This window comes from Aphelocoma coerulescens, chromosome 3, assembly GCF_041296385.1.
Source record: "Aphelocoma coerulescens isolate FSJ_1873_10779 chromosome 3, UR_Acoe_1.0, whole genome shotgun sequence".
NCBI classification, from domain to species: Eukaryota; Metazoa; Chordata; class Aves; order Passeriformes; family Corvidae; genus Aphelocoma; species Aphelocoma coerulescens.
The window spans coordinates 88000369-88013860 of record NC_091016.1 but is presented as its reverse complement, the minus strand read 5'-3'; the positions used below and the strand labels follow the sequence as shown (position 1 = coordinate 88013860).

Genomic DNA, 13492 nt, shown 5'->3' with positions numbered 1-13492 from the left:
TTGTTTTCAGTAGCCATTACTTCAAGAGGCAAGGATGACTGATTAACTAGTTGCCCTGGAGCCAAAACCCAGGAAATCTTAGAACTTATAATGCTTAGTGCAACAGCACATTTTGAATATGTAAGAAATGTGTAGGAAAAGATGTGGAAGGAAAAAAAAGCCCCACACAACAAAACACCAAAAAGAAAATCTTATTAACAGCACCAGCCTCATACATTGACAATATTCTGCGGTGTTCAGGACCACATTTGGTTTCAAACACCAAAACATTATTAAATAGACACATTATCAGCTCATTATCAGTGTCAATTCCAGTCTTCAGAGTGAAATCTGGCATTAGTGGCAGGGTCATGACTACTCTGTAACAAAGACAAAAACTAATGACGTGTGCAAATATGCGAACAAAGAAAGGTGAATTCTTTCCAAGCCCTTCTAAAGCAGCAGCATTTTCTGCATGCTGCCACAGAACCCTGGTGATTAGACTCCCAAAACTGCCACCATGGGCATAAAGACCAGTACTTTAAAACAAACATAAAGGTACATACCACATCCAGAGGAGCATAATCAATATCCTCCAGAAGTATCCAGTGACCTTTGGTCACAGCTTGAGTCAAGGTCCCAGGCTGCCACACAAACTCCCCTGGTACATCTGTGCATCGATACATGCCCAGCAGCGTCTGTGACAGAAACCATTGGCACATCAGAGACCCGGGCACTACATCCCCAGAGAAAAGGATGGCAAATAGGACCAAAGTTGGGACATAAGTGACATTCAGCCTCCACCTCACTAAACGATCTGTCTGGCAATCTCTGCCCAGCATTGCACTTTTTCTAATTAAGAAGAAAGGTTTCCCCCTGCCTCCAGTGGCAATTTAACTGAATCATAATAATTAAAACAAACCAGGTAATTGGAAGTGGATTTAGGAGCTGTGCCACCCTAATTTACAGGCGACCTAAAGTAACACAGATGACTAGGGTCTAGGGTCACACTGAACTTTATTTCATGCTTTCAAAAAGTCTGTGACTAAGGTAGTAAAAGGAACTATAAAGCAAGTTATTCAAAGGTAAAATTCAGTCAAAGCTTTGCTTTTCTCTCAAATTGACACTTCAATATTTAAGCATTGCTTAAAAAATTGAGTTTATGATTTTACTACTACATATTTTATACCTTGAACTTCATCACTTTTTCTTAAATATGATGGTCTTAGTCTTGTATATGAGAAGATACAGTTGTGAGATGGTGAAACCAGGTGTTCCATGCAAGCAAAGAAGGTGCTTATGCATGCTAATAAAAACGTTCTAATAACTTCTTGTAGATACTAACCACCCTTGAAAACTAAAAATAAATCGTGCCAAACAACATAAATCAACTCAAGCTCCAAAATTCTATACGCAAAACAAGAAGTACATGAAATTACCTACAGATAGAGCTTAATCATTAATATGTAACTGCAAGTCACCTCAACATCCCAGTATCTGACTTTATCTCACCTTTATCACGAAAAAGAAGGCATCAGATTAAACTGACATTAGCTCACTTAAACTGAAATAAAAGTGTTCATACAACCTTTGGCACCAGAATCCTGCTTTTTCCAATACCAATCAATATTTTTAAAATTTAAAAAAAAAAATCAATAGAGCTCTTCCACATAAAAAAAAAAGTCCTGATAAAACATAATTTGGATGACACAGGTTCAGCACAATTATGCAAAGAATTTAAAACCTACTGGAAAATAACTGCTATTTTTCTTGTTTGTTTATTTATTCATTCTCATCAATAGTAAGACCAGTACTAATGAGTTGGGCACTGTAGGGTCTTTGAGTGAAAACATTATATTATTAGAAAATTAAGTCCATGCTTTAAGTAAAAGTTATGTCTCATGATCCAACCGTAAAACAAATCCATCAGTTACCTTACTATCAGTTTGATCTCCAAGCTGAACTTTCAAAATATGAGGAGGTTTTGCTCTTCCCGTAACAGCTGCTAAATATTCAATTAAAGAGGTTTTGCCACATCCTATTGGTCCTTCTAATAAAACAGGAGTCTGATATGCTACAGCAATAGCAAGGTTTTGAAGATTTGTGAAGGCAGATTCAACCAAAACAAAACTGCTGGTGGTATTTTCCTGTTCAAACATAAAATTTGGGTTACTACACTGAATTTGCTTTTCTTACAGTTGTACAACATAGAACAATTAGGAAAGTGAGCCTAACAACAAGAAAAATTTTGGCCTGCAGATCTGCATATCAAATAAAATAAGGGAATCTAAAGTTGTATTTATTGACAGGTATTAAAATAGATTTCATCCAAAACCTATTACAGGTGAAACACTTAATTAAAAGTATACATACAATTTGATCCTAAGGGGAATTCACACCAAGTTGTCAGTACAGGCATAGTAACTATTCAGTCATAACTCATGTCAATCAAATACAATTTGCAATGTAAGTGAAATTCAGTCATCAGAATGGGTCCAAATCACAGGACAAATCAAATAGCAGTTGCATTCAAATGATGCAAATAATAATATTAAATGAATGAATATGAGTATTTACTTCTTTCTGTAGAGGCCAAAGTACAAGATCATTAAACTCAGTGAATGAAAAAAAAAAAAAGGTATATTCAATAACATTTTCATTTTATTCAAAATTAAATGAATACAGATTATTGAATGGCAATTAATCAGTGCTACAGATAGTCTCCAAATATTCAGACTCTTACAGTCATATCAATATATGGCACAAAAAATAGTGCTTTGTGCCAAAAGGCTCAGAGGAAAGAAAACACAGCATTAAAATGAGTGTCTTGTATTTAAGTCTGACCTTTTTTTCAGATATAGCTTGATGTACTTCTCTGGAAACAAGAGAACCTGCTCCCCCTCACAGTTTGCTCCTACATCTTCATCAGACCTCCTAAGCTGCCACTGGAACCTCCCTATTGTAACTGGAACTATACTGTAGACCAGATCAGTGAAATACCTGTGGCTATTAAAAAAATAAAAGCATTCCTTTCAGGGAAGTTCTCTCCTCCCTCATAGATAATGAGTATTCTTTCAGTAATCCAGTTTACAGCATGGCCTGACTTCAGCACAGCTGCAACAGCTGTGATGCTGCCATGGGAGTAAGAATCTTCTTAAACAGCTCTACAGTTTCCTCTCCTACAGAGAATTTCAAACCACTCTCAATCCCATAAAAAAATGGCAAATGGCATTTATATTTAAAATAAAAGGCACTATCAATACTATCAATACTACCACTGACATAAATAAGGTAGAGCATGTGATCAGGTTGAAGCCCTGCAGGCAGAAGCTAGGAAGGCTAGAAAACAGTGAATTCAAAAACAGAAGCAGGGAGAAAAATGGGGGGGGGGGGGCAGGAAAAGGAATCTGGAGGAAAAATCCTCTCCTTGCTTCTGCTACTCAAACAATTCTAGACACTAGTAGTCTTCATTCATTTCTTTGTCCTGTTGTAGCTCACTGTTACAAAATTAAACAAAAAACTCAGCTAAGAGCTAAAACTGATACCTAAAGGAGAAAAACAGTCAGGAATACTGGCTGTAGCTACAAAGAGGGATCTGGAGAGCTTAAGTTGAATAGCAATTTAAAAGAAAAAAGGTTAAATACTGTTTGTTTAAATACATTTATGCCTTCAATGGGCTTCCCAAAACTGTAAGGCACTAGTCTGCATTACACTTTCTCAAGTGGTGACAGTAAATTCTTGTTCACTTCCTTTCCCCTTTCTCTGCCTTCTAGAAGAGTTTAAGTAGAAGCCTTTTTTTTTTTTTTTTCAGAGAAGAACTGAGCATATGTTTGGAGAAAGGCTGCATATAAGATGTCTATATAGCACAAAAAAACCTATGTCATGCAGGTAAAAGCATCTGTCCTAGATCCTGGCTTTAGTCAGCTATGGATTATTACCCTGAGATTGGAGTTACTACGTAAGACTGAATATTCTTTTGTAATATGTTTCTACAAACTGCTACATGAAGGTAAAGCGAACAGCACTATTGTTCCTTCACTGCTTCACTCCACTGCAGAGCTTCTTTGTGGTGTCTGTATTATGCAACACTAGTTTACAGCACACACTGAGAAAGATACACACATTACCCATAGTATCTCAATGCCATCTAATCAGGAAATAAAGTCAGTTCACTGTACTTAGAAATTCCTAAAACAAAATGTACTGATTTATCCGTGGATTACATACCTGCTCTTCAGAAACATGCTGTAGCCTAGGCAGCACAATGCCACAGACAGCTACTACATGTGCAGAGAGGTCGCCCGACACAACATGTCCTTGTGTATAGTGCGGTTCCTTCTCCTTTTGCCAAAACGAGGAGTCTGGATTAGCCAAAACTAGGGCTTTTTCCACATTCTGAAGCTGAGATTCTTCTAGCAACCTGTGAAAGCCATGTTTATTAACTCAGCTGAAAGCCATCAAGAAAAACAAATAGTGTTCATGATTTTAAAAGTTCTTACTTTAGTCTGAAATGTATCAGCTCCTCAGGATTGAATATTTTCTTCAGGAAAGATAATTTATGCTCATCATTCATGCATGTAACCAGAGCAAGACAGTTTGAAGTATACCTAAAAATTGTATTTAGAATAAAATATGTCAAAACAGTCTTAAGAAATGTAGTTTGACAACTGTCAATTGCATACCAAAACATTAAGTTTGGAAAAACGTGCAGAAAACTTTATTCATAGAAATTATTTTAGCACTATGCTTAACATCCTTTCAGATCAGACAAATACCTCAGAACTGAGGAAAGCAATTCTGTCATGGCAGTTTTAATTTATACACCAATTAGCTAACATTTCTCTGAAGAACTGAATTATCAGCAGAAATATAATAATGGAATGCACTTTCCCAAGTAAATGAAAGTTAACATACGAGACAAGGAATCGAGGTCATCTTTGCCCAGTTTTTTTTCTCCTACCATTTTCCTTCCAAACTTGCATTTCATGCTATTTCTAAAGTAAACCTAATGCAATGAAATCAATTCTGCGTGCCTAAAAAAGCCAACAAGTCCCAAGTCATGACTACATAAAGCTGTCTTGCAACAAAGGAATATTTAATATAAATCATAAACCAGTTTTCATTTATTATAACACTGGTTTTAATTTCCAAGAACAAAGTTTTGTTCTATGAGTGTGGTCGGGGGGGAAGGAAGAGTGGGCAGAAGAAGATTGTTTCAGGACAAAAGTTTGAAAGTCAGCTCATTCACTTACTTAAGACTATTGGCTGAACACCAGGTAAACCAAATCTAGTCAATGAATTACAAGTTAACTCTCTTTTTCTGAGACTAAGCCTGTAATTTTGAAGAGCTTCATAAATTATTTGAAAACACTCTTGGTTCTGTCCTTCCTAAATTATACACCTTACTTAAAGTATGTGTTACTAATACAATTCTGAATTTATGTTTTAAAAAGTGAACACTCTTTGAGATCTTTTTAAAAATAAAAGGCACTATCAATGCTACCACTGACAAAAATAAGGTAGAGCATGTGATCAGGTTGAAGTCCTGCAGGCAGAAGCCTAACATCAAACATCGGACCAAATTCCCACACTAAGCCAGTAACAAGGCCAGTATGAAGTACAGCTTAAATAAGCCAAGTTTTACAGCCCCTGAGAAATCTATATACAAACAATTGAAAAAAGAACCAACCTGGGCAAACTGAAGTTATTTGGAAAGATTCTCTAGACCATAGTTTAAACACTACTAGCCTAAAATTCACTTTGTGATAGATCACTATAGATTTCAAAAAGTCAGTTAAGAAGTACAAGTACAGATACCATTGGTAGGGATTTCTGGTATTATTTGAAGCTGCTTTCTATTGCATGTGAACACTGTTGATTACAACTCAAGACACAGATAACCAAATCTTCTTCATTGAATAGATGTAACTTACCAACGGACTAAAGTGTCATGACTCCTTAGGAGTGGAACACACACACTCCAGTCCCACAGCTCCCGGAAAACTGACTGCTCCTTTTGTAAAAATCTGTAGGCTGCCTCCATGAGGTCTCGTAACTTCATTCGTCTGCGCCCATATCGGACTGTGTTTGCATCTGAGCTCTCCAGGAAAAGCCTCTGGAAAACTGGTGATGTAGTTTTAAAGTATCTTAAAGCAAATCTTTAGAAGAGAGAGAGAGAAAGAGATGAAGACAGATATGTAAGTCAGAAGAAGGAAACCCAGACACTAATAAAAATGTCAGGGCGCAGGTCCTAAGACAGTAACTGACAGTATGAAGAACTAAGGCCTATAATTAACTTTATCCACTCGTGGGAAAGACAATCACTTCAGCAATCAGCTGACAACAGACACTTAACCTTATTAGAAATCATTACTTAATTATCAAGGGGAAACAGTACTGCCTTTGGTGAAAACTCTTTGATTGTTCTTGTTTACTGAAAAAGTAAGACTGATTCCTACTTATGTACCTTTATATTCTGGCGGCCTAGAGGTCTAATATTAAACTCAGAGATTTTGGTTGTGAACTATTTTCATGGCAGCTGTTTTGCTTTCCTGTACATCACAGATGAAAGCCACATTGTATCTTACAACACGGTTCAACTAAAATAAACTGTGTTTGAGACTTGTATTTACTAAATAATTCTTTCCATTCAAAACGCATCTGTTATTGTGGGAGACTATTCAAATCTTGACATCTCCTCTCTTCACCAGGGAACATTAACAAGCACATACTGCCTGGATGAAATGTTAACTGCAATGCTAATGGTTAATGTCTCAAACAATTGTACATTTGCAAAAGCAGAAGTGCTTTGCTGAGGATGTGCAAGGTCACAGCCCAGGGGCAGAGGGGGTGAGCATCCACAAAAAGCAAATTCTGCAAAGTGGGATAATGCTTTTTATCATGACAATGTCCTCCCTTACACAACTCGATCAGGTGCAAAAACTCCCCTCAGGGAAAGTACCAGGACATTCACATGGGCCCTAAGGTTTTCATCCCTTCTGATGGGGCATAACTGGCTGAACTACATTAGAGGCAGCTGTCATGTCTTAGGAGGAGTCATAAATCAAAGAGCCCCGAAGTGCCCCCAGACTCACTTTTACGAACGTCCACCAGAGAACTGGGCATGATCCACAGTGTTGCAACACAGTGTACAACTCTGCCCCGCCGGGGTGGGTACCTGGGCATTCCCACCTGAACCTGAGTGTTTATTAACCCAACAAATTTTATGTTTCATAGGCTTCCTCCATCCCCCAATGGATCAACACTTCGACCATTGCTTGGACCAGTGGCCACTGAAACTGCGACAACCGAGTCTCGACGCTGGATCCGTGGGTAGTGACATCTTTCTATTCTTATCCTCTTTCTTTCCCTTATACATTTTCTTAACTGTTATTTTTTATGCTTATATATTGCTATATTTCTACAGATAATAACCAAAACAGCTACTTATCTCCTTTCCATTGCAACCAAATTGTTCTAAAATAAACAGCACATACATAAATATAAAAACATCAGTCGGTCCATGTACTTCTCTCTAATCCACCCCAAGGGATCTATTAACAAGAACCTGAGCTACCCTTGTCTCTGGGGGTTGTAACACTTCCTAAGTTCAAACACTGACATCTCATTACTCACGGCAAAACATCAGGGTGGTCAGCAAGCAGCTTGCTCATTGCTACACACAGCCTTTCATGCCGATCATGGTTGATCTGCCCACCAGCTTTAATAGCTTCTGCATTTCTTTCCAACAAATCCAGCAGGATGGGCCGAACTTGACGGCCAATCAATAGAGTACATTCTTTATCCAGCAATAACTGTGCTAAAGTATTGAGGATGCACTGGCGATCCTGCTGAGTCCAAACCTAAAAGAATGGGAAGTAAGAACAGGTTAAATGGAAAATGACTTTGACTTTCAACTTCAGAACTATTCATGCAGAAGTCAGAGTGAATTTTACAGGAACAAATAGTTCAAAACCAGAAGGGAGTCCAAAATCCCAAAGCAAGTACTCAATTGACACAGTTCTTTGTATTAAAAAAAAAAAATCCTTAAAAAAAAGAAAAAAAGAGTAAGATGCAGAATGACACACTAAATAGGAATTACAAAGCAGTCACAAAATCCTAAATCATACTTTACAACTGAAAGATAAAGCAAACAATTTACAGTATGTTTTTTTAAGAAAAAGATTGGGAAAATGTTATAACAACTAATACATCTTTCTGCCTAGAATTTCCATTGACCTTAACAGTTTGGTTTCATGAGAGCCACAAAACATTTAAGAATTTGAGTTCTTAAATTTATGTTGCTTCATGGTCACTCTCTCTTTACAAAAAAGAAGCATTTGATCAGTCATGATCACAGCCTTATTTTCATAGCTCTGACAGGGATTATAGCGAGCAATGCTCTTAACAAGAAGCAGCTTGTATCTGCAATTTTGAAGTTGAAAATCTTTTCATGCTGTTACACAAAAATGGTCATTTAGTGCTTTAAAATACAAGGAAAACATATTCGCATCTGTTAGAAGAAAGAAAAAAAAAACAAACCAACACACCTTACCCTCACATTTCCCCCACCTAGTCCCCCCAACCCTCTTAACTTTGTAACAACCCATTTCTTGCGTCTTACCCTTAAATTTCTCTGGTTTTGAGGTCATGTTACTACCCAAGCATCTCTCCATTTCCATGATGCTTAACATATAATGCAGCATAAGTAATTTTGGAAATCAGGATTATGAATTTGCACTATAGTGGTTTTGCTCTTAACTCGGATGCTCCACGCTTCCCTCCCTTATTGAGTGAACCCTTAGCCAGAAGTATTCTGTAATTCAGGTACTTTTTTGCTTCAGCACCACATGCAGCCAATTTCTGCTTCTCCGAGGCTTTTGTTACTCGGGTAAAACCTGTTCCTGGTCTCACAGATGGGATGGTTTCATCGTTACAAGAGTGCAGTGGTCCTCTGAAAGGATGACCTCCTAAGGCTCTACCACTGTCCACACCCTCCTAGAACTCATGCAAACCTGTTCCTCGGTCTCCTGAATTTGAATAGACATTCACCCCCATACAGCATTAAAAAGCCAGGGAAACTGAGGTATATACACTACAAAGATCAAACCCATCCCATTAATTGCAAGCAGTTTCTTACAGGCCTTTTCTTTGCTTTTAGAAGACATAAGTTTATCTTCCTCTCATCTATCACAGCAGCACAAAAGATAATTTTTAAAATGAAGTGAGGCCCTGTTCATTACAGGGAATCAGATTTTGAGTGGCAAAATGACTGGTAAGTTGTTCAAAGGCAGAATGGCTAAAAAGAACCAGAAATAAACTTCACTGGAAAAAATAAAAAGTACCTCCAGTTTTCAAATCAATTACATCTTTGGCTACCCAAACAAGGCACAACAGGGTGCTTAATTTACTAACCAGAGCTCTGAATATCTGAATAAAGCCAATTAACAATAAAACAGTAAATAATGTGACTGATTCAGTAAATTCTGTATTTACATGTCTATGGTACAACAAATTCAGGCCATTGGCAATTTTGTGAGAGGAAGCAGGTTTTTAATCATTGTGTGCAGTACCCTTAGGACATATAAAGTTGTTCGCAAATCACAGTGGCAACATTCTCATTCTACAAAGAGACTGTCTATGTGAATTCAAAGTCTAAATTAAAAATTTTATGGAAAAGCAGAATACTGTCAAGAGGGGTTTTTTAACTAAACATGGCTTTGTGAAATACCAGCTTTCTCAACCAATAGCAATAGACAGCTGATCTGAAAGTGTTCAAGCCTGGGATAGTAAATCTGCACATGTGGTTCCAAGCAGCTGCTTTAAGAAAGCATCACAAAAGATTGTGCCTCCAAACACAGAGCACATACACACACTGTCTATTATTAATGAGACACACGAAGCAGACACAGCTAGGATTGAGACCTGGAGTCAGACATGATCCCAGGTGCTGCTCTAGCAGCAGGATGAGCATCTCCTTCCCAACCCGCACAGTACATTTGCTCAGTGCACACAAGGTACAGAAATCTTTAATAATACCCAGCTTAATCCAAACCCTAAATTCATAAACTAATGGATCACAGCAATGAGCAATGTGGTCCCACATGAAATCCACACTTCTGCTCCTGACTCACAGGTTACACTAGACACAGATTTAACAGGGGGATACTTCTAAAGAGTAGGAGGGCATAAGGGCCACACATGGGAAATCTTTCTTCCCCTCCAACACAGGAACTCATGTTGTTGTCTCTGTTCCACCACACAACAGCTCTACCACTGCATGACTGTGCAGCAATCAATTCAGCAAGATTATCCAAACTAATCCTTCTTATGAAGTCCTACACTGGGTGGGAAAGTTGAATGTATTTTCCAAATCAGCAGGCTTACTGGGCTCAAGATAAGAGAAGCAACAGAAATGTGTGGCTTGGCCTTGGGAAGAGGCTAAAAGAAAACAGAGCAGCACCACTCTTTTTGGCAGCTGTTCAGTTCAGAAAAATAAACCAAAACACGAGCCTGCACTCTTCCTATAACCTATGCAGTTCAAGGGGGGAAAAAAAAAAAAAAAAAAAAAAAGCAGGGGTGATAAGCAGTCTCACAGGGAGCACAAGCTGGAACTTCCTAAACCTCCTTCCACGCATCTCTGACAGAGTCGGACAGATCTCTCCCTCACAAGAGAGCATGAAAGCAAGAAGTTTCTGGTTGACTTTGTATCATTAATACACGGTGCCCTAAAAATCACAGCGCTTCAAAAACTAGCAGAAGGAGATGACAATACAGCCCGAGATGGAAGCCAAAGTGCAACATACCTTCCCTTATTTCTAATGCTACATGATGCAAAGTCTAACTAATCTTTCAAATAAAATGTTGAAGCCATATTTCAGTATAAAAAAACCTCTGCCTTAGTTGCCAGAGCATCAAGACATTTTTCCGGCAGACAATGGGTAGCTGTGTGAATTTAAGACCACTAGGTTACCTCATTTTCCCTACACTTATTAATATAAAGAAATAAAGGCATTTTTCAACATCAAATGCTAAGCCTGAAGAACTCTAAAGAAGAGCTTGGAATTATTATTAAGACAACTTTCACTGCTACATAGAAAAATGAAATGCAAAATGAAGGATGCCAAGCTAAACCACCAAGATATTAAAAAGGAAAATCAAGAATGGTGTGTTCAAGATCTCCTGTCCACTTAGGATGGTTGCATAGACTAAAGAGAAGAAATATCCAAAGGGGTCAGGTTTTTTGATATATCTTTCCATATAAGCACAGTGGTAAATGCAAAGGACAGAAACAAGAAAGGGTATTTTTGCATTAAAGTTCCATTCCTAATAGTGTTTTAACCTTCACAGTAATTAATTTCTCTACTGAAATTACATGATCACAGGGAACCAAAATACATGCGTTTGCACAAAATTCACATTTGGAATTCTATGCAGGAAGACTTTCTGGCACACCGTTGGTAACTCAGAGCCAAAAGCACATTCCACTTTGTAGAGACCCATTGTTTCTACAGTTTGCTTAAATTATTCAAAAATGTGAAGGTGGGAAACAGGTCCAGAGAGCTTTTCATCCCACCTTCCTCATTAAGAGCACAGAAATTTGCTGTATCTTTGCAGAGTTCATGGTATATAAAAATACTTTACAGAAAGGGCTCTAATTCTATTACATACCCAAGCACAGGGAACAAAACCTTCCATGACCACGTGAACTGTGCCACACTATGAACCTTAAAAGACTGCTCCTTACTTAGCAGTTGTGGGCAAGTTTCATTCCTTTATGGAACACTGAAGAATAAGTTGCCAGAAAGACATAACGAAGCTGTACAGCAAAGAGAGCTCTAGATTTCCAGAATGCATGCTTCCTAGGTTAGATACAAAGCAGCTTGTAGGAAATCAGGTATGACGTTTAGATACGGAGTTTGTTTGCTGGCAAGACAAGCTTAAAATAATCCTAGAGCTGTAGCTTTCAAGCCTGGAAACAGCAATTCAGTTTTCAAAAGGATGTGTCATTGTTAAGTATTGTGCTGTTCCAGACTCCCTCTATACAATCACTCTTTAACAATTTCCACCTAGCAAGACTTTTAAACCTGAAGCATATCTCCAACCAGTCACCAAAAGGGAAAGGGCACAGTTTCTTTCCCAATCTCAGATCTCAGTGACTCACTTCTGGTTCACTGCTCCATCTGTCTGCTACAACATGCATCCACACCATCCCCGCCTCTATTTCTCAGCAGTTTCTCTCTCTTGAAAAGCAACTCTTCATCACTGCTTCCCACCAATTAGCTTCAACTCAGGAATATATATTCATGTCAATTTTACTTTGATCCTGTGATTTGCGGCAACAGCAGAAAGAGCCATCTGTCTACCAACAAGGAAACTTGAGTACCAGTATGAAAGTCTTCCCCAACCATAACTGAGACAGCAACTCAGACTGAAAGCCAATATTCTGAAAAAATATGATACTTTAGACTTTTCATCTTCAAACAACTGGGACATTTCCAAGACATTCAAAGAGAAACAGAGACTTTGAGCCCCAAAATGTGTACACATCTTAGGGGCTTCAAAAGCTCTACCATGAAAAGTATTAATAAAACAACATCTGATGTGCTGACATCCTGGTACTACATGTCTTCAAGCATTTCAGAGAGAGAAAGGAGATCAGCCTTAACTCTCCTAGAAAGCAGGTGTGCTTTTCAGAGCTAAGGCAGCCTAAGCATGAAAGTGACTACAGGATCATGTTTCCAGCATCACTACAACCTGGGAGACTGTGATTAAAAAAAAAAAAAAAACCTCAAAGCAAAGCCTAGAAAATCCATGCTTCTTTTTATCCCACATGCTGCTTCAAGGTAATTAAAGAAGACAACAAAAATAACATCAGGGTAGGGACTAGTTACTGTCTCAGTGCTTGGTAACAAAATGCCAACTCTCGCTAACACTCTTCCAGAGTCACCTTAGGGGACACGGAAGATATCGGAGATTTTAACTGCGGGCCGAAGCGCAATAGGAAGGGTCCCAGGATACAGATGAGGATCTTCCTCATGGGCTGCACCCGCGCATCCCTGAAAGGGGCGGGGGAGGCAAGAAACAGCATCAGGGGGAGAGAGAGAGGGAGAGACAGAGAGACGGGGAGAAAGAGAGCGGGGATTAGCTCCCGCTGGCCGCCCGAGGGCCAGGGACGGCCGGGGGGGTCGGGCACACACAAAGCTGCCGGGAGGAGACGGCGGCACGCTCCCTTCGCTCCACAGTGGCCCCTGCGAGACGGGCGCGGACGGAGGGAGGACGGACGCGCGGGGGCTGCCGCCGAGCCCCGTGCCGCCCGCTTCTCACCTGCTTCGCCAGGAATCTGCTCAGCTCCACGCCGCTCTTCTCGTTCCTGCGCGCCACCAGCTGCAGCGGCTCCGCCAGGCGGAACCGCAGATCCGCCGCCATCCTCGTCCTGCTCCTGCTCGTCCCGCGGCGGGGCAGAGCGGCGGGAGCGGCGCGGGGCGCGCAGCACGTGCAGCGCGCAGCGGAC

General features: G+C 39.5%; 1 protein-coding gene across 1 annotated transcript in view; it reads right to left on the bottom strand.

Annotated features, from left to right (window-relative positions):
* The window catches only part of MDN1 (midasin AAA ATPase 1), a 93563-nt gene extending 80089 nt beyond the window's left edge, over positions 1-13474 (bottom strand). The window contains exons 1-7 of the mRNA XM_069011160.1: positions 13306-13474; positions 7615-7841; positions 5913-6137; positions 4479-4586; positions 4207-4399; positions 1914-2126; positions 546-677 (exon numbers count right to left, since the gene is read on the bottom strand). Coding sequence (XP_068867261.1) covers positions 546-677; positions 1914-2126; positions 4207-4399; positions 4479-4586; positions 5913-6137; positions 7615-7841; positions 13306-13407 — 1200 coding nt within the window. The 5' untranslated portion in view covers positions 13408-13474. The remainder of the gene's footprint in view (positions 1-545; positions 678-1913; positions 2127-4206; positions 4400-4478; positions 4587-5912; positions 6138-7614; positions 7842-13305) is intronic.
* Between the last annotated feature and the right edge of the window lie 18 nt (positions 13475-13492).